The sequence below is a fragment of the Squalius cephalus genome, assembly GCF_949319135.1.
Source record: "Squalius cephalus genome assembly, chromosome: 7".
Taxonomy (NCBI): domain Eukaryota; kingdom Metazoa; phylum Chordata; class Actinopteri; order Cypriniformes; family Leuciscidae; genus Squalius; species Squalius cephalus.
Window position 1 is genome coordinate 42,620,112 of NC_137128.1, and position 27,919 is coordinate 42,648,030.

Here is a 27,919-nt window from a genome sequence, read left to right on the forward strand (position 1 = left end):
CTAACTTCAATACAGAACAATCGAAAAGCTCTAAAGACATCTAAACTGCTGAAAAGGATACTTAATGTATTAGAAACATGATTGATATGTGATATAGGATGCAGAATTTTGATCTTTTTGTTTTACGGATTCAAATGTCTCTGTATTCCCCTTTTCTGTTATCTCAATAAAAAAAATAAAAATAAAAAAAGGACTCTAAAGAAGCAATTGATAAAACTAACAGTTAATGGTTGGTTTTGATCTTTCAATCTGTGTTAAATGTATCTGGTCATACAGTAACACTCATATGGTGGTAACATATTTGTTAACACCTGAGTTTGTTTTTGTTTTTGATGATGCGTTCATTACTGATCATCATATGACTACTTGTTTAACTGCGTTCTTTATCGTGCAACCAAACATGGTGCACTGGACAAATGTGCAAATGCATTTTCGCCTCTGATTGGATCAGCGTGCTGTCAGTCAATCTAAGGACCCGTCCCCTGTAGTGGCAGCAGGGTTGTATCTACTGTAAACACTCGATGAGGAAGATCATCTTTCTGTATGAAGTATGTCTTTATTTACGTCTATTTATCATTATTTACATCGGTTTATCGTATATACATACATTTATCCTGACGAATAACTGTGCTAGTAGAAAAATGACTAAAACGATATACGCTGTTCAGAAGTTGTAAAGTTCAGCAGGTGCGTTACTAGTTAACGTCAGTCTCCTCAGTTTCATTTAAATATTAAAAATAATTTTAGTTTTTTAATCATGGTAATCATAATATATTATCTAAGGGTTTGTGAATTTATGGAAGTTCTCCACGTTTAAAAACAAAAGTAAAACTGTCTAATAAACCTGCATAACTCACGAATAGGCTACATGAATTATTCTATTGCTCTTCTTTTATGTTATGATATAAAGTAAAAGTATCATAACATTTATGTTATTTTATGACATCGTATACTATCATAAACAGTTTGAGATTTACTGTTTTATTGTTGTCTTTATTCTTTTAGTACAACCCTGTTTTTTTCTTTGGTTTTACAGGCATAATGTTGACTTTATGAACCATCCACACTAACATATTCAGCCCACCATGAGTACAGTTGGAGAAAACCAGCTGCAGAGAATAATCAGAGATCTGCATGGTAAAGTCTATGTCTCTGTCTTTCCCTCACACCAAATTTCAGTCATGCTCTCAGTCATGTGAACTGAGTGTTTTGACACTGTGATTGGCCAAGAGTTGATAAAGCTTATACACCACATTATTTTCCCACATACTCTGTATTCTCATAGGTATTCAGCAAGCATGTTATCTGCATGTGCAGTGTTTAGATTATAATCTGTGAAATTTGGTTCATTGGTGTTTATTTATTATTATACTACAGGGCTGTTGAATGCTTGAATCTGATTGGTTGAAGAACGTTCTAAGGTGTGCATTATTTTCAGGGAAACGCACGGCTAAAGTAGTTCCAGGCAGGTCTTGACCGCATTACAGTTCCATATCACTTCGCGTAGTTAACTGTAATAACGGAAAATAGGATACAATTCATAACAAGAAAAAACATGCAGCCCCATGCGCTTGATCTGCAGTTTTCAATGTCTAGCTTCACAATCAATGGAAACATGCAGTTTAATTTAAATAAATAAAGTATATAGTCCTAGGCTATCTATAATCAATAGAAAATTAAACTGAATATATAGGCTAAATAAATGGATAGTCCAGCAGCACGGATTTTTATTGCAGATAATATATAACAAATAAATAATTATTGATAGGCCTACTTGTTAAAATGGCTTTGTGTTTCATTTATTTGGCTAGTCTACTGTCATCTGTCAATAATATAAAAAAGAATGAACAAATTAATTATAACGAATTGAATTAATAAATAAATAATACTATTGACGCACATGCTTTTCTGTCTCATTATTGCAACATCTCTCTCTAATAACTGCATTAATAACTGCATAAAGCCGGGGACACACTTTAAGGCCGGTTATGAATGTAATTTGATACTTATGACTGATCATGCCCAAACGCGTGTTCAGCGCGTTCAGTCTGTGTTCAAAGTCGGTGTTTAAAATCTGCTGCAGTCGATGAAAACAGTCAGAGAATGTGTCAGCTAGTCGTGTGTCCCAGCATTAGTCTGCTATCAGTGGCTCAAACCTCCGTTACTAACTCTAAAACGACGTTTTGGAATTAGCAACGGAGGCATTGGATTAGATGCGTAAGAAATTAGTCCTACATACAAGAGCGTTTTAATGACAAAAACTTTACAAACGTCTTGAAATACATAATCTGAACAATGTTTCGAGGTGTGGTAACTGTAGTATAAGCGGAATAATTGACTTCAGGCCGTTGAATTATTAGAAAAATAATGCACACCCTCGGGTGTGCATTATTTTTCTAATAATTCAACGGCCTGTCGTCAATTATTCCTTACATATAATGTTTCTCATTACTGTGAGGTGCAATTAATTGTTCAAGGTCTCACCATAAAGGAAAGCCTAAAAATTAAGAAAATATAAATAATAAGTGGTTACTCATGGAAATCCTAATATGTTACTGAAATTTGCAACTAGTTTTACTTAACTCAAGCATCATGCAGTCTCTTATAAAATGGAACAAAATATATAGGCTAACAATCAGGGCTTGAGATTTACTTTTTTGCTCACCAGCTACTGTGGCTATTGGTTTTCCGGACTCAGCATTTTCACTGGCCACAGTTTTGACGTTGATACCATGTGGAAAAACTGCCATATAGATATTTTTAATATTATATCATAATTGGTTAGCAGGTATATTAGGCTACTTTAAGACTTGACACACTGATCCATTATACTGTTACACATGCGTTTGATACTGTTAACATGTTTAAGTTCACTTTAAACATAACTGACTGTGTTAACGTGAATACTCACCAAGACCGGCATTTTGACATTATTTTGTAATTTAATATTTTGTAATAATGTCATTTTAGAGATGAGAGAGCGAGAAAGAGCAGTCGGTATCGTCTATCTATTCTGCGGAAAATTAGTGTTGGAAGCGTTTCAGATATTTCAGTATCGATATGTTTTGAAAAATCTATATTTTTTGATTTGTTTTTTGTATTATATAAAATTTTCAACCCGCCGAGGTGTCTAGTAGGAGTGACTGCGTTACACGCAACATCTGAAATGCACCCACATTTGGCGGTGTTAATGTCAAGCCTTGATAACAATATATATAACTCTTTATGTAACTTCATATATTTGAATGTAAATTGCACTACACCTGCAGATGCAGTTTCTGAGTTGAGCAGAGAACATTGTGACACTGGAGAGCCCATCACCGATGACAGTTCCAGTCTTCACAAGTTCTGCTATAAACTGGAGTACCTACTGCAAGTATGGCACAGTTTTTAAAGTTGTTTTACATTTAATGCTTGAGAGATTTCCTTGTTCATCATGAACTCTGTCTTGAAGTTAAAATTAGGGCCGCATGGAATCTGCACCTACAAAATTCAGCAGAAATTTCCACATCAAAATCCACACAAGTTCTACACATCTCTGTCCCATCTATGTTCATTGATTGGATTTAAATATTATCTACCAATAATATTGGAGGACCTTCAGCTCTGTATTATTATTTTTTTTACCATATTTAAATAAGGGTCTGATAATTTCATCCATACTCCTTTTCTCCCTATTATGAGTCAGAGGACATCATTAAATTGATTGTTTGATTCATTTTATAGCATTATTTTTTTTTAAATAATTAGTTAAATTAATAAAATTTGAATTAATGTTCTTAATTTCAATTCTCAATAATTCTCAATTATATACTGTTATAGTATTTAATGTTTTGAATTATTTTATTTTTTTATATTTTTATTTTAGTTAAAGTTAAAGTTTCAGTAATTTTCTTATGCGCTTTTGTCGTTTTTATGAAGGTTTTTTTTTTTATCCTTTCCCCCCCAGTTTTAGTAATTATAGTTTATTTCAGTTAATTGCCAAAGCAGCATTTCTCATTTTTGTTTATGTTTTTAATGTAATATGTATATTTTATTTCAGCTTTATTTCAATTACCGAAAACAAATTTGAATAGTTACGGTTTTAGGTTTAGTTAAGAAGAACAAAACTGATTTGACAACTGTAATTTGTAATAATAATACTTAAAAAAAAAAAAATCCGGCAATAATTTATATCCATTCCACAGATTTTCGCCCACAATCAGTGCAGGAAGTGTGGAACAAGTTTGCAGATTCTGGTGGAACTAGTTTTAACTTGAGCAAAAGTGGAATGACATGTAGAATGTTAGTTGTTACACCTAAACAAGATTATTGTAGATCTTAAAGGAGAACTCCGGTCAATTTTAACATTGAGCTCATTTTTTTGTACATTTGGAGTGCTGTCAGTACACAGAGAACAACGACAAAAATCGGTGTTGCCTACACCGTGTTATCCTCTTTTTAAAATTTGCACCCTGTTGACTTCAATGGGGCAAGTTTTAAACCTGCTTTTAGCCTCTTAACATCCTTGATGTGTCATTACAAGTGCCCAGGTCATGTGAGTGATTCCTTCAGAGTGAACACGGTGAATCTGACTGCAGTAGATGTGAAAGATATGAATAAAAATGATGTTATTTAAGCCACCGCACATACCTGTATTTACATCCTGTTTTCGGTTGAAGTCCACAGTAGTCGATTGTCGAGTTCACGCGCGTGATCATAGGTAACTAAACCAATGCGCGTGAACTCGACAATCGACTACTTTGGACTTCAACCGAAAACAGGATGTAAATACAGGTATGTGCGCTGGCTTAAATAACATCATTTTTATTCATATCTTTCACATCTACTGCAGTCAGATTCACTCGTGTTCACTCTGAAGGAATCACTCACATGACCTGTGCACTTGTAATGACACATCAAGGATGTTAAGAGGTAAAAGCAGGTTTAATACTTGCCCCATTGAAGTCAACAGGGTGCAAATTTTAAAAAGAGGATAACACGGTGTAGGCAACACCGATTTTTGTCGTTGTTCTCTGTACTGACAGCACTCCAAATGTACAAAAAAATGAGCTCAATGTTAAAACTGACCGGAGTTCTCCTTTAACAGGACGTTCTATGGTGACCTGAAAGATCGGTGATCTCCGCATTCATATTCAACCAAAAGTCGCGTTTAGAGTGATTGCTTTGAGATTAACCTGTTGACCGTTTTGTCCAGTTTGACCAGAAAGAGAGGACCACATTTCTGGGCAGCAGGAAAGACTACTGGGACTATTTCTGTGACTGCTTGGCCAAGATTAAAGGAGCTAATGACGGCATTCGCTTTGTCAAATCAATCCCCGAGGTAATCCACTGCACGAGCCCAAAGCTCTGCAGGAAAACACATCTCTTCAGCCAGTGCGTGTTTGGCTCCAGCACATCTTCTCATTTCTCTTTCACAGTTTCATGTCACTGTTTTTCTGACATTTTATATACAATTTTTTTTTATATCCACCTCTCTGGAGGGTTTCAAGAAGGAAGCAGTGACACTCGGCCTCAGGTTGGTCATGTGCTCTTAGGTGTTCGACTAGCAGTAGAGGCTCTCGCAAAGATTATTGTTCTGTTCATTGACCAAAGAATTGTACATTATACACATAGGAAGGTGAATTTTAGTGCTGTTTGTTAAGGCATGCATAACTATTACTATTACTTTGGGTTAGAAAAAAAAACCCACTAAGCTTAAGTATTAAACTTTGGCACACAACTCATCAACTCATACCTTAAATCATGCAGCTTGCTGTGGAGAGGTTAGCTATTACTTTTTAAGGGATCAGACTTAATTTATCAGCTGGTTGGACAAAAATTAGGTGGAAAAATCATTGAAGGAGGGACCTGAGCCTTATCTTGGGACCAGAATATTATTACTATTTTGACCAATTTTGGATCTAAGCAGCAATTACCCTGGCTCCAGTACGCAACCACTAGTACACCCTAGAAACCACTTAGCAACATCCTAGCAATCTCCCACAACATACACCGAAACTTCAGTTGTATATGTATTGCATTCTCGCACTCATTCCTGTACCATTTTTTCAGAGTAGGCTTTAGTGAGATGTTATCATTCTCTTTGTGTACTGTTCCCAAGAGAATAATTTTAAGACACTAACCTGTTTTACTCACAGTTTAAAATTGAATAGATTATTAGGACATTTTCCTTTTTTTTTTTCTCCTTTGAAGAACAACTTTCACTAATACATACAACAATTCCTTTGCCACTGAAATGCAGGTTTATGTGAGTCTTGAATCCAGAACAAATCCAGAAATCCAGCATCAGCTGTAGTAGTGTAATGTTTCCATCTGGTGTCCTTATGCTCTTTGGTCACCCACTGTAATCCTCCATCTGTTCTCCAACCCATACTGTACCAGAGACAGACATTGTTTGTGTTTAGAATGGCATATTACCATACTATTCATACAATAATTTCATTTTGGTAGTGTGTGTACTACACACATTTACTGTATACATGGAATACCCAGAGGTCCTATTACTACATTTGCCAAATTATGCAGAATACAACCAGAGCACACTGCACGGATAGTGTATCCCACTATGCAGTGCACTCAGCTTGACCTTTCATTTCTAGTGTGCCAGACCAGCAGGAAGCAATATTGAACATGATTTCTTGACTATTTGACTGCCAAAAGTTTTGTTTTATTTGTTAATGCTAAAAAGGAATAAGAAATGCAAAATAATGAATTTTAATATGTGACCCTGAATCACAAAACCAGTCACATGTCGCACGGGTATATTTGTGGCAATCGCCAACAGTACATTGTATGGGTCAAAATTATCGATTTTTCTTTTATGCCAAAAATCATTAGGATATTAAGTAAAGATCATGTTCCATGAAGATATTTTGTAAATTTCCTACCATAAATATATAAAATATTTATTTTTGTGAGTGAATGCTGCACAATCACGAACATAAATGAACAACTTTAAAGGCGATTTTCTCAATGTTTCGTTTTTTTGCACCCTCAGATTCTAGATTTTCAAATAGTTGTATCTCGGCCAAATATTGTCCTATCCTAACAAACCATACATCAATGGAAAGCAGTTATTCAGTTGATGTATGAATCTTAATTTCAAAAAAGTGACCCATGTAACTGGTTTTGTGGTTCAGGGTCACATATTATGCATTTTAAAGTGCCCCTATTATGCCATTTTAAAGGTTCCTAATTTTGTTTTGGAGATCACCTACAACTTGGGTACATGCATCAAATGTCAAACAACACTCATAATTTTCTCATAATATACAGTGCCAGGGACGGACTGGGGCTAAAAAACAGCCCTGGACTTTCTCCCAAATAGGCCCATCATCCGGCCATTCGCCTCTAGCCGTGTGCGACAGCCACTAGCCAGGATGTCCTGATATATGCCACAATACTGTAGCCTATCAGACAAGGTATTCACAGTAACGTCTCAAAACCAATGATGATAATTTTGGGGTTGTGTTTATTAATGAAGCCTCAGCCTTCAAATAAAAACAAAAAATGTGCAATGCCATAAAATAAAAATAATGAAGTGTCACTGCGAACAGAAACCCCAAATTACACAAACTTGTAATTATAAAACATACAGTTACTATATACCAGGGTCCAACCTTTTTGTGTGCGAGGGCTACCTCAAGGGATAAAATAATCTAGAAGCAATTTTTATTTGTTATACTCCAATATTTATTATACATAACATGGTGAAGCTTTTTTACTTTTCACCATCATATGGGAAATAATAAAATATCTTGATATTCTGGTTCAGACAATTCCTGAAAAATTATGAAAATATTTATTCATTTTTTTGTTGATTTTCATATAAACCTATTGTATGTGTTATCAAAAACAGTAGCCCAAACATTTAGTATAAATATAAATGGAAAAATAAATAAAAATAAAAATAAACTGCCATAACTTCTAAACAAAAAATTACTGCATTAGGCCTAGATTTAATACATTTATACATGACTATATTAATATAACAGCATTTTAAATATGAATACAGGCATATTTCTGCCAAAAAGTTTGTTTTACTAAAGTTAATTCATAAGTTTTGGTGTGAAATGTCTTATAGCTGGTTTGTTCACGAAACAATGTTTCGCCTTTTTTTTTTTTTTTTTTGTTTGTTTGTTTGGTTTTTTTGTTTGTTTTTTGCGTCAATATGTTGAGAATATCAGCGCTGTTTCATCTGGCTTTTTACAAGCTTAAATCACATAGTCATTTGTGGGTTTATAATAGAGATAGAGAATTCTGCGCTGAATTTAAATGCTTCTCAGTGGATCGCGCAGCTCTGTGTAATAGCCTAATGTTCGCGTGATCGAGATCAGCCCGCACAGCTGCTTTGTCCGCGATCGCTGTTTTTTGGGCCGAGCTAATAATGCGCTGCTCAGATCAAACAAGTTTTGTTCCGCTTTTTGAGCGTTTGCCATTTGATGTTTCTCATACGCAATGCAAATGACAGCGTATAATCAAAGAGAGTTGGGTAATTTTGTAGAGGCAAAAGTTTAAATTGAAACGTTAGTTGAAAAGGTCGCAAAATAATATTATTTATTCGAAGTCTGGAACCCTGACGGCAAGTTGTGGCTATTTATAGAATGTGTTTAGCGGGCAACTCACAGGCACCACGTTGGAGACCACTGCTATTCAAATATAATGTAAGCAAATTTAAAAGTGCAGCCTTATAAAACTAACTTTCTGTCATGGCTAGAGGCCGACTCTTCTTCCTCAGTTGTTTTTTTACACGTAGCATATGAGTGATCATATTAGTGCCCCTGCTGTTGGCTGTTCATATTGCTTTATAAATTTTTTTTTTTTTTTTTTTTTTTGTGCCGGCGGCCCTCGGTTGGACGGCCGTTCTGGACTTTTCCAGAACGCACAGATTGTCAGTCCGTCCCTGTACAGTGCACATCACCACATTTTTCATTGATTCTCAAACAACTCGTCGGACGAATCAGTCTGTCTAAATCCCTCCTTTCCGTGAGCTTACTCTGCTCTGATTGGCCATATGGCCCAGTCCGTTGTGTGTTCTTTGTGACATGCAAGATTTATTGTATTAAAATTTAAACGCAGAAGACAAGGCATTAGAGTCGGCTGTTTTTGTCAATTTTAAGTTTTAATTTAAAATGTTTGCGATTTTAATATAAGTACATGGTTAAATATTTTACCACTTGCTTGTGCAAATTAATATATAAATCTATATAGAAGTAGCCTAATGCATTGAATAATACATTGTTTAAATTGTTTAAAAGTGAATACGTCTATTATAGAGTGTATGTGTACAAAGAGAATCGCAATGCTGACAGCACTATTTTTAAAAAAAATAAAAGTTGCTGATAACTTCTGGATTTGAAATAAAAATAGTAAGTATGTGTTTGTGGTACAGCGGTGGATCAATTACGCACTGCAAATGCAGCATGTGAATGCACTATAGCGCGTGCTACTCCTGTACCGCATACGCACTCCACGCGGAATATGTGTGAAACGGGCGTTAACCTCTGCTTTCTCATCTTACACATCACACTCCACTGTTATGGTGGCCATTTCAGTAGATTTACTCTCTAACATTGTTGTGGAAACACAATAAGCATGGAAACTAAAATAAGGTATTATGGCATTATGGCAAATTTCTTATCTAGTGACGTGTAACCGCTACGCTGTGGGATTCGAATTCCTGACGACTCGTTTAGGCGGTTCAGAGTTGATTCTTTCCTTTGGGAGACAATAACTTTGCAGAACTTTTACATTCACAAACAGCTATATTACACACTGCATGAAAGGGAATATTCAAAAAACATAATAGGGGCACTTTAAAGTGACCCTATTATGCTATTTTAAAGGTTCTTAATTTTTCTTTGGAGGTCTCGTACAACAGGTTTACATGCATCCATGAACTTACCGGTATTGTTATTTTTTTTTTTCATTTTCTCATAATATACATTGCACATCACCTCATTTCTCAGACAGTCTGAAATCTTCGTTTGAAGATTCAGACTCTAAACCCCTCCTTTCCGCAAGCCTACTCTGCTCTGATTGGTCAGATGGCCCAGTCTGTTGTGATTGGTCTACCACTTACAGCGGGTGTCGGAAAAGGAATGCCTATTACCATATTTAAATTTCAGCTCTGGTTCATCCTTAGCACTTGTATACACAGTGATACGAACAGTAACGATGGCGTTTTTTTCGTATCCTCATCCTTTGGAAGTGCATGCAAAGTGGATTTGCAGCGCTGAAAACAGCATCTTCTCGACATGTAGACAACACACCCCAAACTCTACAGTGTTTGAGGGCGGGTCAAAGTAGACGTTGGCAGCGGGCAATGAAGACCTGTGTTGGGGGTAATGCATTACAAGTAACACGAGTTACAAAATCATGACTTTTTTCAAGTAACTAGTTATACATTACTAATAAATTTAATGCAGAATATCAGTTACTTTTTCAAATATACTTAATGCAAGTTACTTTGTTTTCCCAATTATTGACTGACACCTCTTCTGTCCCCATGTTGAGAGAAATTGAGAGCAAGTGCAGATGCGTTGTGTGTGCTGTGTAAACATGATGGGTATTGTAGTTGTCTCCAACCATGCTCATTGAAGGCTATCATTTAGTTTTTTAAGCAGACCTTTGAACTAATATTGTTTCTTTTCAAAACTCAAATGTTTGTCAGGTGTTGTTACACTGTAAAAAAAAATTTTTTTGGAGTTTTCTTTTTATAAGAACATACAATTTCAGTCTTTTTATTTAAAAGTTTCACATTTAGTGCATTGTAATCTTTGTAATTATTTATTATATTTCTGAGTGAAAATTGTTTCTACACCACATTTGTTTTCGGCGTAACTCTTTTGTGAAGTTCACATGTGTTGTTATTGTGTTTCAACATGTCTCATTCCCTTATCATAAGGATCTTTTGGTTTTTGAAGCTGTTGTGTTGTGGTCAGGACAAACTTGTGTAGGCTAATCTATATATAGTTAACATGAACAGATTTCATTCTCAGGTCTCTGTGATTTTAAAACACATGTATATCTTTTTTATCAAATGCAATGTCTATGTGTTTTTTTGTTTTTTTTTGTGTGAATTTAGCTGAAGACGTCATTGGGGAAAGGACGGGCTTTCATCCGCTACTGTCTGGTGCACCAAAGGCTGGCAGACACTCTTCAGCAATGTCTTATGAACTACAAAATCACATGGTAATGTGTTCACCAATAATTTGACCATCTTAATGGGAACTTCTCTTAATACATGTACAGGAAGATTATGAATCATAGCTCCAAATCCATAGTTTTGCTATCTCAAGTGCAAAGTTTCATTTGTATTTCCAGTAGACATCCAGTAAAATGTTTATGAAATGGCATTAACTAAAAATTAACATGAGAAAAGGAAGTAATGAAGATAGAATTTAGCAGTATGACATTCGAGTGTTCAAGTTCAAATTTATTGTCAATTCTACTATATGTACAGGACATACAGAGGATTGACCCATGGTGTAAAACCCCAACATAACACAGACAAGTATTAAAAATATATATATAAATCACAATACAAACATTTTAATAAACATCAGGCACATGAGAATTTAAATATGTTTACTTTATAAAGTGCAAACAGAATGCAAAAAAATATATTAATATATAGAATTCTATTAATAATTCTTGATAATATCAGTATTATACTGTACCTGAGGCTTGTTTTTGAAATATTATGAAATCAAACTTGTAAACAACACTTTGTGTGCAAAGGGTAACCACACTTGACTGTCTAAAGTGTGGTGGAGAATTCACACGAACATAATGTGTATGCATGAAACCAGAAACTAGCTCTACTAACCAACTTTAAAAGGTTTAGGCTTCAGAAAATTAGTTTACAATAAATTACATGTAATATTTATTTTGCTATAACATAACATGGTCATGTGAATAAAGAATGTTGATGCATTATTGCATATATTAATGCATTAATTAAAAAATCATAGTCATCACCATTTTCACAGTTTTTGCAAAGCTGTTTTTTGCATAACAGAAGTGTTGACGCTTCCACACATTAATTTCTCTTCCTCCACCCGCTTTCACTTCTCTTTTAAAACTTCTTGTCTTAAAGTAGCATACTTGCATGTAATGTCAGCGATTTTTATTGCAATACTGAACACAGGATATGATGCACAAAGGCCTGTGTTTGCGTTATAAAAGCAAAATTAAATTCACTGAAATGCAGTGTATAACATCTCTTTGAAACAAACATTCTGAGAACTTCAGTTTTGTTTATGATTGGTCACTGATTTTTGTTTATCACAGTGAGTGGTATTATGAACGCAGTCCCTTCCTGAAGTCCCATCTGAACATCGATATCATCAACCACCTGTATGAACTCAATGAGGTCCAGTTTGATGTAGCATCCCGAGGTTATGATCTTGACTCTGACTGGCCTGCCTTTGCTAGGTAATTCATAAAGTTTTAATCTATGTATGTCACAATAGTAATGCACAAGTATTGACTTTAACACATTTTAACCAGCTGTATTTTTAGATGTTTCTATTAATTGAACAATCTGTTTTTAATAGCATCATTACAGTATATGTAAACATTTTATTAAAGAAAATTCGCTTTCACATAAAAAACAACAACAACATATAATCCAAATACTTTTTTTCAGTATTTGCATCTGAATTAGGGATCAGGAAAGTAGTACACAAAAGGGCATTGCCTACAATGACTTTGTAACTTTATCTAAGCTCTACATAAATGTGTACTATGTAATTCAAATGAGCAATACAAATTTCATGCTTATTATGTTTTTTTTCACATACAGAAAGACTTTGGGATCAGCTCTCTCATCTGGCCATGTGTGGAAGCCACCCAGTCGCTGCTCTAGTGTTAACAGTCTGGTCAGCAATTTCTCACAGGTTTGATAACACATTAGAAACAGCATAAAAATGATCAGTTCTGTTCATATCCTCACAATCTTTGGATACATGTTGTCAGATGAATTAATTAATTTATTCATTTCATGTTGGGGAGCTGTTCTTTTAAAAGCAATCTGCTGTAATATTGAGTCCCCCCCCCCCCCACCAAAAAAACCCAAACAAACTCAAAACAAACAAATGAAAAAAAAAAACTTTTATTTTTATATTTTCAATATATTTATTGGTAACTATTAGTTAATGAGCAAAACATTTGTTACAGCTGTTCATTGTTCATTGTTAGTTCATGCTAGCTCAGGTCTGTTAAATAATATTTACGGATATGACTTTTGATTTTAATAAAGTAATAGTACATTTTGAAATTAACATCAACTAAGATTAGCCTACTAAATGCTTTAAATGTATTTTTAATTGATGTTATGTTAACTGATGTTGGTAACTATTTTTTACAAATGGAACTTTATTGTACATTTGTACCATTTTTTTATTTCAGTTTTGTAATTTTTCAAGTAAAATTTTTTCTACTAATATTTATATTTTATCTTATTTTAGCTTTATTTTTTAATTTTTTTTACAATTTGTAAGTTTTAGTTAACAATAATAACATTGCATATGTAGTCACATCATAGGTATACATGACTACAATATGGAAAAGGGAGAGGTTTTCAAGTGTGTCTCTCAGTAATTCAATTAAAAAATTGAAAAGAGAGCTGGTACTTACTCTAAAATTACTTTGCTGTAATGCAATCAGCACTCAGTTCTTCGAGAACGTAATCTTTTTATGTAAAACACATTACATGAATCATGCCACGATGAATGCTGTTCATTTTAAATTTGATGTGTCTATTTTTAATTTTGGATTCAATACCACAATACCAGTAATTTAGTGTCTTTCATTATCAACAATGGACTAGTTTGAGTGGTTGCACTTTATTTTTCACTGTTGTCGTTAGTCACTGTTGATTTAATTCAAATTTTTCCCTTCATGCAGCAAGCTCAGGAGTTTCTTCCTGGCCAAGAATTTAGCTCCAATCTGCTAGGTGATCTGGGTGAGTTGGGCGAGCTGTCTTGTAGCCCTTCTGAGGACCTGCGCATTGAGCTTGACCAATCAGAGTTGAAACAACAAGCGCTCCAGGAGAAGGTCCATCAGCTCACTAGTGAGGCAGCTGATCTGAAAGCCGTGCTCAGTGACCTACAGGAACAACTCTTGGCTAAAGGGCCTAATCAAGAGAAAGAAGGAGAGCAGTCCTCAGGGGAGGCTCTCCACACCACCACACAGGAGCTGGAGTCTCTACAGACATCAGAACGCAAGCTAGAAGCTAAGCTGAGCATTGCGGAGAACAGGAACATGGAGTTGCTGTCAAAGCTTGACGGAGCTCTGAGCGAAAAAGGACAGCAGGCCGCCAACTACTGCGACTCAGCCTGGAAGATCCAAGAGCTCCTGACCAAGCTAAAGGAGGCTGAAGAAGAGAGGATTGAGTCTAAACGAGAGAGCGAAGACCGGGCTAGACTAGCTGAGCGACTTGCCCAGGATCTGACGCTTCAGAAAGAGAAGGTAAAGGAGATGGAAGGCAAACTGGACACATGTAGAGTCTCCGCCGACAAAGAACGAACAACTGCAAAGCAACAGGCTGATGAGCTGCAGGTGACCATTAACCGCCTTCATGGAGCACTATCTCTGAAGGAGCGGGAAACTGGGAACCTCCAGACACAGCTTCAGGATGTGCAAAGGGCATTGGAGGCCCAGGAGAGTCAACTGGAGGAGCATAAGAAAAGGATGCAAGATGAGTTGCAACATAAAAGTGTGCTTGAAGACAAACTAAATACAAAGATGAATGAGTTATCCACCAGTACCCAGAAGATTCGGCAACTGGAGAATCACAACCAGCGGTTGACTGCAGAGAGTCAGAGCTTGCAAGGGCAAGCCAAGAAACTGGATGAGTACAAGACCCAGTGCACAAGTTTAATGGAGATCAACGCCAAGCTGATCCAGACTGTGAAAAGAAACGAGGACAGCAGCAAAGAGCTGGCACAAACCAAGACCGCTCTAGAGAGAGAACTGATCACTGCACAGGCCTTCGAGAGGCAACTGATAAGCAGACTGGAGTCAGCTGGACTGACTGTAGAGAACCAAAATCTGGAGAAGTGCATACTTAACGGTCAGATGAACAATGAGGAAACCGAAATTGAACAACTTGGGGAGAAGAGTATATCAAGACTGGAAGAATTAGATGATAGTGCTGTAGTCCCACAGGAGAACAAGAGAACATCTTCTAGACAACTACTGGAGGCCATTGAATCCTCAAGAACTGAAAATGGAGAATCCACTTCCAGGTTGGCTCTGGCTGAGGCCCAACTTGAACTCAACATGAAGGAGGTTTCCAGACTTCAGGAGGAGGTCATGGAGCTCCGGGCACAGCTATTGGTAAGCTCAGAGGAGAGGATGAAGATCCAGGCTCTGCAGGAAGTGACAGAAGCCTCCAGAGAAGACCTCCGTGCTCAGGCGGAGCAACTTAAGTCCCAGGTGGAAGAGCTAAACCGTAGGCATGTGGATGAACTGCTACGCTGCCATGAAAGAGAGGATGCTCTGGTAAAAGAGAGGGATATGGAGGCCAAGGTACGGTCAGAAATCCAAACGAACATTACTGCCATGAGGGAAGAGCTTCACTTGTTGAAAAAGCAGAACAGCACACTTGTACTTGAGAATGAAGAGGCTCGTGAGGCCTTACATAGGGCCAACACGGAGACAGCAGAGCTCGGGGTTCACGTTTGCATGCTGAAGGGCCAGAATGAGGAGGCTCAGTTGCGATGGGAAGAATTTTCTACCAAACTGCAGGAGGTACAGATAGAGGCACAAGAGGAGGTGGAAACTCTAAGTGATTCGATGGAGGCCATGAGTAACGATAATGCAAGACTCCAAGAGCAGCTAAAGCAGACAGAGGGACTCCCAGAAGCCATGCAGAAGTTGCAGGAGAGACTTGAACAGGTGGAGGAAGAAGCCAAAAGCCTCCAAGAGATCCGGCAGAGGGAAGTGGACACACTGAGGTCTCAGTTGAGCGATGAGGCTGCGGACCATCAAAGTCAAATACAGGTAACAGAAGTAAACAATGCTTATGGGTTTTGGATTTGTCATATTGAACAACTGTTTATGAATGTCTTTCTGAAGGGTCTGAACGAGGAACTGGATGCACTAAGGAAGAGGTTGGAAAACGAAGTTGAGAAAGTCTCAAGTCTTGAGTCCAAAGTGTTGGAGCTTGAGGTATTATGATCTCATTAGATGGCTGTTGAGGCCATTTCCCATTACTTGGCATTTCACTACATAGAGTAATTGACAAACCTGTGAATGAATCAAGTGAATCCTATATTAATGCACTGGATAGTTTGCTGTAGTCTTGGCAACTGTTAAACAGCCGACTCTTAGGGGCTGTCCACACAGAACACACTTTTGCTTTCCACTGCGCTGAATTGAGCATTTAAAGCTGCAGATGACATAACTTCAGTGTGTGCTTATAATAAACAAAACATTATTATGCTTTGAAGTGGATGCTAATATAATTATCATTTTAGTTATCATTCTTGGTGTGAATGGCCCTTTAGGCTATCACAATGCTATTGAAATTATTTCATATAAAGTATTTAGCATGTGACTCTGAATTATTATTATTATTATGAATTATTACTCTGAATTATTTTGATCAGAAGACTTACATTTTGGAAAATAAACAGGTTTTTGCTTCCATGTGTGTTTTTGTTTGAAAGTCCGTCAACAATCAGATGATCGAAACGAAAAATGCCCTCGTTGATGATTCTGAAACAAAAATTCATCAGAAAGAGGAACAGATAAAAAACCTCAGACTGGACTTATCAAGGTAAGAGATTTCTGTACTGCTTTTCAGGTAGACCATACATTAATTATTTAAGCACATAACACATGAAAACAAAAAAACAAGAGTTGATAATGGCCTGATCCTTGTTTTTGTCAGAGCTGAGAAGGAACTGGCACTTGCTCAGCAGTCCTGTCAAGAACTGGGTGTGAACTTAAGCAGAAGTGCAATGGAGAAGCAAGACATTGAACTGAAGATGTCTGCTGAGATAGATGACCTTTACCGTACCAAAAAGAACCTGGAAGAGAGACTTATTGAGCTCATAAGGTGACTTAGACAGTTAGCCTACCTACTAATGTTTTTTCTGCTCACATTTGTCTAACCCATCAGGAGATATGTTACCTACAACCCCAAAACTGCACTTAAAAATCCCTTTATTGTATCTGCTAAAATTGTTGCAAGCTGTTCTTCATAGAACTTTGGCACCCCCTGTAGGGAGAAAGATGCTTTATGGCAGAAGTCAGATGCACTGGAGTTTGAACAGAAACTGAGAGCTGAGGAACAGACAGACAGAGACGTCACATACTGCCTGAGCTGCCGCAATAACTTCAGCTGGATGCTGCACAGACACAACTGCAGGTCAGGGGTGAAACTTTAAGGGGAAACAAGCATTTTGTTATCTGTTATAAATGTCATGTCCTTGCATTCAAATCAGCTAGATGCAGTGGAATAAGGATGCAATGGAGTGTCTGCATGTTAAGTCATGACATAATGAATAGAAACTTCAAAATAACAGCATTTATTTGAAATATAATCATTTTTAAAATTATAAATATCTTCACTTTTGTCAATTTCGAGAAATTTAATGTATCCTTGCTAATAAAAGTATTAATTTCTTAAAAAAAAAAAAAAAAAAAATCATTCTGACCCCAAACTTTTGAAAGGTGGTGTATGTTTGAGTTTTCTATATTTTTTGGCAGGCTATGTGGGCGCCCATTCTGTTACTACTGCTGCAGTTATGCTGTGAGTGTCCAAGGCGGTGTTAAGGAGCGCTGTTGTAAGGACTGCTTCACTCAGCACAGTTCTGGACAAGAGCGCCACCCAAAGGAAAATTTGGGTGGTCTTTTACGCTCAATGTCAAGCCCAACCCGAACCAGCACACCTAGAGTCCCTGGTGAGATGTTATAGAGCTCAAAACTGACATTCTGATGTGATGTCATATATTCCAAGTGTTCTGGGGGTATACAATAAGGTTTGGTAAAAAAAACAACCAAAATCCTGACCTTGGCCGTTGTTCTTCTGTGCACTGCTATGGTATGTGCGTGTTTGTAAGACTCTATTTAGTGCCGCAGTTCACTCCGACTCACCTAGAAAAAGCACACTAGTTCTAGAAATCAAGATAGTTAGGGTGAACTATCCCTTTAAAGGATGAATGAAAACCTATTCTAGTAGACCCCAAAATCTTTAATTCTGCATGTAATGTGACTGTTGTCCTCACAGGGGCACTGAAGTCCCCTCGGCCAGATGACGCAGCGTATGACATCATCACAGAAGATGAGGTGAACTGTGTCCATGACAGCGACTCATACTACACTGCACTGTCACCAGAGACACAACAGCTGTGAGTCACACACACACACACACACACACACCTGTCTTGTTAGCACAGATGCTCTGCACTAAACACAACACTCTGAATTTGTGCTGAAGTAACAAACAAAATTAAATTTGCTCCTGCTGAGCTGAACTCAGTTTCATTATTGGACTTATTTATCAGAGCAAATTTGACATGAACACATGGCGCCTGCCAGTGTATCTTAATGTACTGCTAAGTAAACCATATGATATTGAAACTTTCTGGCTTTGTTTTAATTTCATTTGTCAAGTCAAGTCAAGTATATTTGTATAGCGCTTTTCACAATACAGATTGTATCAAAGCAGCTTCACAGTATTAAAGTAAAATAATACAACAAGGTTTGTTTCTAGTGGAATTTATTGATTGATAAAATAAAATTAAATATCCCCAAAATATCCCCAACTGAGCAAGCCAAAGGCAACAGTGGCAAGGAACCGAAAAAACTCCATCAAGTGACCTAATGGTGTCCTTAAACTCCATCAGGTGACCTAATGGAGAAAAAAAAAACCTTGGGAGAACCCAGGTTCAGTCGGGGGCCAGTTCTCCTCTGGCATTTATGAACTAGAGGCCGGATTGTAGTTTGAACTGTAAGATTAAAAATATTATATGAATGCCTGGCCGAAAAGATGCGTCTTTAATCTAGTTTTAAACTGGGAGAGCGAGTCTGAGCAACGAACAGTGAGCGAGTCTGATACATTTGTATCACTTGGTATGATATGTGCACTTTTTTTATTCTGTGATTAAATAAGTGTATGGCTGGAAATGAAATGTAAGTTCATATATGTTTTCAGAAGCAGAAGCAGCAGTGACATCGCCAGCACAGAAGATTCAGACGAGCTGATTGGCTCTGTTCAGGATGCTGAGATCTGCCTGCTGAAATCTGGAGAGATGACGTGAGTGAGACACACAATGCTTATGATGGATCCTGATTTTTTTGCTAAATTATTGTTATTATTATCATTGTTATTAATATTATTACACATTTACAAAAAATAAATCTAGTATTGCAATGTTTATTTATTCCGATGACCAGTGATGTTGATCACATTTTTTTCCCCTTTAAATTCTTGACCTATTACTTTAATGGAAAAAGTAATTACTTCTTATGTATAGTTAGTAAAGTAGTTGTTAAGTTTAGGTATTGGGTTGGGTTAAGGGATGTAGAATATGGTCATGCAGAATTAGGCATTAATATGTGCTTCATAAGTACTAATAAACTGCCAATATCCTACTTATATGCGTGCTAATAAGCAACTAGATAATAAGGATCTTAATTGGATCCTAAACTAAAGTGTTTCCCAAATTTGTTTACTGAAATATAGAAAAAAAATGATATACTGTATTATTTATAGTAAGTTGTAAAGTATTTATTGACCTGCCTTTAATTTATGCTGATTTTAAATAAAATAAAAATATATTACACATTTTTAATTTATGTATAATCATTATGCATTTTTATTACAGTAATAAGAATCTAATAAAAAAACTCAAAAGGAAAACTTTCATATGCATTACGTTAATGAGAATTTAATGGAGAAATGTGCATATTTGTCATGAAAATAAATAATGTCAAATTGAATCTAGTATTGCAATATTCATTAATTTCCATGACCAGCAACGGTGACATCAGTGATGTTGTGTTTCACAGGCTGTCTGTGCCGTTCAGTGTAAAGGACGTGAATCAGTTTGGCGATATGTCCAGAGAACTCTTCATCAAGTCCAGCTGTTACAGTGTCATTCTCATAACCGCTGCTCATCCGGGTGCTACGATCAGCTGGGTCTTCTCCTCTGAACCCAAGAGCATCGCCTTCAGCGTGGTGTACAGAGAGAACACAGATACGCCTCTAGAAGACGCCAAGGTAATGTACTGATTAGAAATGTAGCTTGTTGATGTTTTAAAGGGGTGGTTGATTATGATTTCACTTTTCTTACTTTAGTTAGTGTGTAATGTTGCTGTTTGAGCATAAACAACTTCTGCAAAGTTACAACACTCAAAGTTCAAAGCAAAGGGAGATATTTGCTTTTAAAGAAATCATTTTTTAAGGACTACAACAAACGGCTGGTAGGAACTACATGACATTCCTCCCGGGTTAGTGACATCCCTAACCCTAAAATTTACATAAACCCCGCCCGCCCACAGGGACGCGATTTATAGATTATCATGACAGAATATGCTAATCAATGACTAGAAGATAACTACACATAAGCTGCATAAATTCATTTACTAACTATTTAGAAATGTCCTGTTGCATTCTACATGTTGTCACTTCTTCTTGAGTCTCTTCATCTTTCTGACTTCGGTTTGAACATAAACATTGACATTTTCAGTGCATGTCTGTGTGAGGTAAAAGGACACAAGCTCTTGAAGCTCCGCCCCCTGTACCGGGAGCAGCAGCTCATTTGCATTTAAAGGGACAGACACAAAAACGGTGTGTTCTTTAACTCACCCTCAAAAAGTGACAACTTTAACATGCTATATAAAAATAGCTGTGGGGTATTTTGAGCTAAAACTTCATATACACACTCATCAAATACTTATTTTACATCTTGTGAAAAGGGCATTTTACCACCCCTTTAACTATGTATATTTATACCAATTAATGTCTTTTATAATATATATACCATTGATGCGCGGGTCAATGTATAAACAACCCGCACCCGACCGACGTTTTCAACTAACCCGCCCGCAACTCGGACCGCAAAAAAAGAAAAAGAAACAATTGTACCCGACCCGCTTCCTGACCCGCATTTTGTAAAAGTAGTAAATGCTCATCGTAGCGTCATTGGGCCATAGACGTAGGAACTAGGGGTGCGGGGGTGTGTGAGCTCTGATCAGAGCTCGTGAGCGGAGAGCGCATTTCTGAATATTCCGCTCCGCTCACTCATTCCGCAGGGTCGCTCGCTCAACCCAGAATGGCCTGCTGTTTCCAAAATATGTGGAATAAGGGCTGCCTCCGACTAATTTTTTTTCTAGTCGACTAGTAGTTGTTCATTTAAGCCATTCGTGGACAAATCGGCCTTATATTAATTTAATTAGCCTATTTCTTTTGGTTTGAATATTTTCGTTTAAAAGTAGAGTTTAAAAGAGTCTTCGTAGCGCATGATGCGTATGATGCGTAATGGAGATTCCAAAGCACTCTTCTTTGGTCAGAACCATGGAGAGCGATCGCGGATAGGCCCGTCCTATGCACCGAAACTTTTTACAATGCAACAAAATATTTAAAGAGCATCAAGCTATTAAAATCTATATTATGTATACGTACAGATAATATAACAGTAGGCTATATTAGTCAATATTTTTTATTAGGTTAAGCAGTGATTGGATAACGTTTTTTTTTTTTATTTAACGTTTTTAATTTAAGGCCCTCCCACAATTGGTCTGGCCCATCCAAAACTGGAATCCTGTTGGTTCCGTGCCTGGTTGGTCGTGCCAGTTTTGTGGTTATCAAATGTGTAAATAGCATCGCAAGAAGTACACATGACAAAGCCAGCACTTTGGTCATCATCTTTCATTATTTCGGCAAATGTCTCCCACACTTTGCTCTTTCTATTTGTGTATTTGCGGAGCTTCCACTCCCCAGTCTTCACCTTTTCTCTTGCCGCCTCCATCTCTACCTGCAGACTGAGCTCGTGCGTCATCTTCGCACCAATTATTTAGCCAATAAAGTGTAGGCCTATGTATTTCATAGAAAATTGTGTCTAGTACTATATAAATTACAAAGGTTTAATTGGCATCTTTATTTCAATCGACCCGACCGACCGCGACCCGAATATCATTACAAATATTTTTGGATGACTCGTAACCGCGGGTAACCGCGGGTGACCGCAGGCACCCGCTCATTTTGGATCAACGTGCATCACTGATATATACCACATCACATGTCTTTTTGTTTTTTAATTTCAGTTAGATTACAGTTAGCATTCTACTTCGGTTACTGCACATAATCATATCAAACCTTCCTAGAATTGAGAGTGATTTTAGAGTTAAATATGGTAACACCATACTTTATATTTTTCCATGTTTTTTATATGCATTTGTCAAATGCGTTTATTATTTATTATTTTACTACAGCTTGATGTACTCAATGTAATATCCAAAAACACTACAAAAATAAGAAGCAGTACAACTATTTTCAACATTGATGATTATAAGAAATGTTTCTTGAGCAGCAAATCAGTATATTAGAATGATTGCTGAAGGATCATGTGACACTGAAGACTGGTGCTGAAAAATCAGTTTTGCATCACAGGAATAAATTGCATTTTAAAATATATTAAAATAAAAAAATTGTTATTTTAAATTGCTATAATATTTCACATTATTACTGTAGTTTTGATCAAATAAATGCAGCCTTGGTGAGCACAAGGACCTTCTTTCAAACCGTTTTGAACAGTATTTATATTATTGTATAGTATACTCTACTACTATATTAGATGTAAGAGATATTTTTGATTACAGACAGATACCTTGAGGTCCAAAGGGGATTTGGATTCAGCAGAAAAGTGAAAGTCCCATGATAATGCTGTGTGTGAACAAAGCTGTAAATTTTAACAGTTCCACTGCTCTAATAAAAGATGTTGTCATGGAGTTTGAGCCAGACAAGTTCTGTAGGAGCTGATGCAATTACTCTACATCATTTACCATTTTAACAAACTAGTGTTATATACAAGTTTTCCAGCAGAACACATTAACAATAATCTCTGGACAGTAACAGCAGACTTTAACAGTATTTTCCCAGTGGTGTGTGAAGCAGTTGCAATAAATATATACGATGTCGAAAGCCGTTGCTTGCGTGAATAACAGATGTGGTACCTTAACTGGAGAAGTTAATTCAGCAATTTTACAGCAAATTAAAATGAACATGGCTATATCTGTCAAACACACATTGCACTGAGTGTTGACAAAAAGAGACCACAGCACTTCTCTCCTGTGGCGATGACATCTGGACAGCTTTAGAAATCTTAGTGTAATAATGAATGGATCCTAAAACCTGGTTCTTCCTTTTCAGGTGCTGATCCCTCTGACAAGATGTAACTCTCATAAGGAAACAATTCAGGGTCAGTTGAAGGTCAGGAACACTGGAAAATACACCCTTATCTTCGACAACTCCTTCTCCAGGTTCGTACTGAGATCAGTTAATTTCTCTGCCGTCGTTCTCTCTTTTGAGTGCGTTTTCACATCTGGCTCGTTTCGGAACCTGGTGCGTTTTCTCTCTTAGTTCGGTTTGTTTAGGCATACAGGGTGATCACGCTTGGATCCGCACCAAAACAATCGCTCCGAAATTGGCTGAACGAGGTGGTCTCGGTCTGGTTAATAATTAAGTCTGAACCAACAAACCATGCGGTATCATAATTCATAACGGGAAATGTGTTATATCAAAAGCAGCAGTGTCTGACTCTGAGTGAGCATATTAGTTATCGGAGTTGAACACCAAAGAGTTAGCCTGGATGCCAGCCGAAATTAGCCCCGCCCACAACATTTGAGGTCAGGAACTTCGGTCTGGACTTGATCCGTTGTGGAGCAACTATGCTCGAACCAGAGCTGTTCGGACCAATCAATTTGTCAGGGCGGGCTTTATACAATGATGGACAGATGATCAACAGTAACGTAATCATCCACGTCACCAAAGACTTCTGGGGCTGAATTCATTTACAACAAAGATGACTGCCGTCATCGCGTCTGTTATAGAAGATATCGACAGCGCATTAATTTTAAAAGAGGAACAGAGAACTGCGATCAAGGCATTTGTTGATCGGAAAGATGAATGAAGAACATACGTCACTTACTCCGTTGCTCTGATTGGTTGTAGGTCTATCCAATTGAGTGCAGAGGCATTTTCTTTCCTGGTTCGGTTGAAACACGCCCCTTAATCACAGCCCAATGGAGCAGTATTAGACTCATATTCTGACTAGAATCTGAGTATGACGACGTCAGGCTACCAAAGAGTGTCACTTCATCTTAAAATGTTGTGTAATTGCTCTTCTCTGTGCATTGCAAGAATGCTGTCCTGACGAATCCTTGATTCCCGCTCTAACTGCATTATAATTTATAAACTGATATAAATACGATATATACAAGAGTTGGACAATGAAAATGAAACACTGGCCAATATAGTGTTGGAGGTTTCATGCTTATAAATGCATGGCCTGGTGGCCAATCTTCACTGATTTTACATTCCATCAGTAAAAGCCCAGTGTGACGGTTGAATTTGCAGAGGATTAGAACAGCTATACATAAAATATGCAATCCACACAACAAAATGGGAGACATATCAGAGCTCAAAAGAGGACAAAATGTTGGTGCGCACCACGCAGGACAAACCACATCCAACAGGAGTAACTGTCTACAAAAGAGGAAGCTGTCTGAAAGGGATGTCCAGGTGCTAACCTGGATTGTGTCCGAAAACCACCCAGAAACCACAGCTGCAGCCTCACTGCAGAATAAAATGCGCACATCGACTCTCCTGTTTCCACCTGAAATGTTCATCAGGAGCTCCACAGAGTCAATATTCATGGTCGGGCTGCTATAGCCAAACCCATGGTCACTCATACCAATGCCAAATGTCGGTTTCATTGGTGCCAACACTGCAAATCTTGGGCTTTGGACAATGTGAAGCATTCTCTGATGAGTCCACTTTCACAATCTTTTTTAGTTACGGTGTGGAGAAGCTCCAAAGAGAGTCGACACCACTGTTGCATGCCTGCAGTGAAGCACAGGAGTGGATCATTGATGGTTTGGGCTGCAGTATCATAGCATTCCCTACTGTGCTTGATGGACAACTCACTGCCAAGAACTACCAAACCATTCTGGAGGACCATGTGCACCTAATGGTTCAAGCATTGTAACCTGAAGAGGGCGCCGTGTATCAGCGTGATAATTGATGAGCATGAAAGTGAAGTTAAACATCTCTCATGGGCTGCACAGTCACCAGATCTAAAATGTTTTGAACCACTGTGGGGTAATTTGGTAGTCTGGCTATCACCTGACCAAGCTCAATCTTTTAAGATTGAACATTATTCTGGGGAGTCTGCTCTGTATTTTCTACTGCACAAGAGGCGTGATCAACGGGCATAGTTCAAATGACTCTGTACGCAATTGGATAGTCCTTCAACCAATCAGACCAACGATCCAGGTGACGTACTTTGCAGCGAAAACTCCAGACAGGAAACGTGTCAACAAACGTGTTGGTTTGGAGCATTGCTAAGCGGTTTGCAGAAGCATCAATGGCATTGATCAATTTTTGCAGGTTGTGCAAAAAAAAAAAAAACATGAAAGTGAGTGGTATTTACACCCACTCGAGCGATTTGTTTGCTAAACTAAAGAAGCCATTGAGCATCGTCGAGAGGTTAAAAGGAATTGGATTGGATTAAACCCGCCAATAGCGTGCCAGGTGGATAAGCCAGTTTGTGATTGGTCGCCGCAAATTTGTAACGGAAGGAGGATAGATACTGTAGGATGCAGGGCGAAATCAATCAAATTTTGGAGGAACAAGTAAGAAAAAGTTTGCCTCCACCAGCATCTCATAGTGACCCGGCCACTGTTCTGAAAGAAGAATGGCTCAAAATCCCTCTGGCCACTGTGAAGAACTTGTATCTGTCATTCCCAAGACAAATTGATGCTGTATTGGCCTGCAAAAGAAGGCCCTACACCATACTTACAGATATATATCATTTATCAGTTAAAGCGGGAATGATGGCAGCATTTGTATAAGTGTTTGCTTGTGTCACGACAGCTACAGATAAGGCTGCAAAATGAACTTTTCAATACATTTTAAGGGATGATGCAGAGGAAAGTAAACTTTCCTGAATGCTGACCAATAAGAGGACAGTTTTACTCACATGTGACTTGCATAAACACATTTTGATACGCTTCGAAATGTTGCCTTGTGAAAGCGAACCAAACCAAAAAAAAAAAAGCAATATTGTAACAAATTAAGCCCCTGTTTCAGAATAAAGCAAACTATCTACAAGTCTGACGACATGTTTTGTTGTTCTTCCTGTTTGCAGGTTCGTCTCAAAGAAGGTCCTGTACAAACTGAGTATAGAGAAGCCAGAGGAAGCCAATGGAAGGGATTGTTCTTCGTAAGAGAACAAATCACGCAAGATATTCCGTCTGTGCCAGGTCAAGGGACTGCTTGTCGAGGATTATGTCTATTCATCAAGCCAAACATGGTGCATGATGCTGCTTTCACAATCACATGAAGGAAATATGAAAATAGACTTCACAAGGAAATGAAGCACATATAAGGATTTTATTTATCATTTTTCCCCCTTAAATTCTTGTCCTATTAATAATGGAAAAATCTATTTTCTAAAAATCTAATTCAAAAACCACATCCCTCTTATGAATGCTTTTAACATACTTTTGGCTAACTCTAATAGCCAGAATGGCACAACATCTCTGACATAGTTATCAATAAATCTAAAGGGAATGGATGGCAAAAAAAAAAAAAAAAAATTCTGAAATGCAGTGAAATATAGAGAGCTGTGTGGTCAGTAGTAAAATAGATGAAGGTTGAAGGATAGGAGGTTATGCACTACAGAGGAGCTTTATTATTGTTTTGTAATTAAATTAGTGAATGTAGATATGCTGAAAATGCTTATACGACATCAGGTTTCTCACATACGCCTGTCTTGTTTCTTTAACATTCTGTGTTAACTCTTTACAATAAGTTTCTCATTTATTAACAATAATTAAATGCATTAACTGACATGAACTAACAGTGATTTTTACAACATTATTACCCTTTGTTAATGTCAGTTAATAAAAATGTTAATGTTCATTTTAGTTCACAGTGAATTAACTAATGCTAAAAACTTTTGATTTTAAAAATGTATTTGTAAATGTTTAGATTAACATTAACTAAGAATAATAAATAATGTAGAAGTACTGTTCATTGATAGTTCATGTTAACTAATGTAGTTAACTAATGTTAACCAATGAAGCCTTATTGTAAAGTCTTACCCATTCTTTTATACCATCTGTCTATCAAGTCTAACACAGATGCTAAATATGGAGGAATTTGTGTGTATAGATTGGAAACTAATATATTTTCTTGTGAGATTAGTATATCTCACATTCTGGGCATCATGGGCTTTTTTAAAGCTTTATAAGTCAACTAAGACTTCTATGCAGACATCAAATCTGTATTCTGAAAGGTACACTGTAATGAAGGTACACTGTAATAAGAGGCAACTCCAGTTCCTGGCAGTCTTGTTTATTATCAACCAAAAAAATGCATTTTCATTCAGCTGACGCCAGGCAAAAATGTATAAGCAATAACTCAGTGACTGTTTTTTTATTTTATTTGCATAAATAAGACTTTTTGGCAGCCACACAGTGCAATAACTCAAGATGATGAATATTGTAAATGGCACTTTTTGTGCTATCTAAATTTTAATAAGAAGCATTGATACTTTAATAAAAAGCATCAACACTGTTGCACTTTCTGAATGTGTTTTAGAGGCTGATGACGGTGCTTGATCAGAGGACTGTAAGCATATCAGAGTGACTGGCAGACATTTTTTACTGTAAA

The 27,919-nt window shown here is 37.2% G+C and overlaps 1 protein-coding gene across 2 annotated transcripts; it reads left to right on the plus strand.

Annotated features, from left to right (window-relative positions):
• The first annotated feature begins 458 nt into the window (after positions 1–458).
• fyco1b (FYVE and coiled-coil domain autophagy adaptor 1b) lies at positions 459–27,919 on the plus strand. 2 transcript variants are annotated; one of them, XM_079876338.1, is made up of 18 exons: positions 459–548; positions 1,037–1,137; positions 3,270–3,376; positions 5,198–5,323; positions 11,090–11,196; positions 12,298–12,441; positions 12,812–12,905; positions 13,915–16,014; positions 16,090–16,182; positions 16,683–16,792; positions 16,907–17,074; positions 17,243–17,386; positions 17,728–17,921; positions 18,248–18,368; positions 19,175–19,276; positions 20,032–20,242; positions 23,393–23,502; positions 26,391–27,919. In XM_079876338.1, the coding sequence occupies exons 2-18, from the start codon at positions 1,086–1,088 to the stop codon at positions 26,467–26,469; spliced, it is 4,062 nt and encodes a 1,353-aa protein (XP_079732464.1). In that variant the 5' UTR covers positions 459–548; positions 1,037–1,085; the 3' UTR covers positions 26,470–27,919. The 2 variants fall into 2 exon arrangements, with proteins under 2 accessions (XP_079732464.1, XP_079732465.1); XM_079876339.1 differs by having other exon boundaries at positions 19,178–19,276.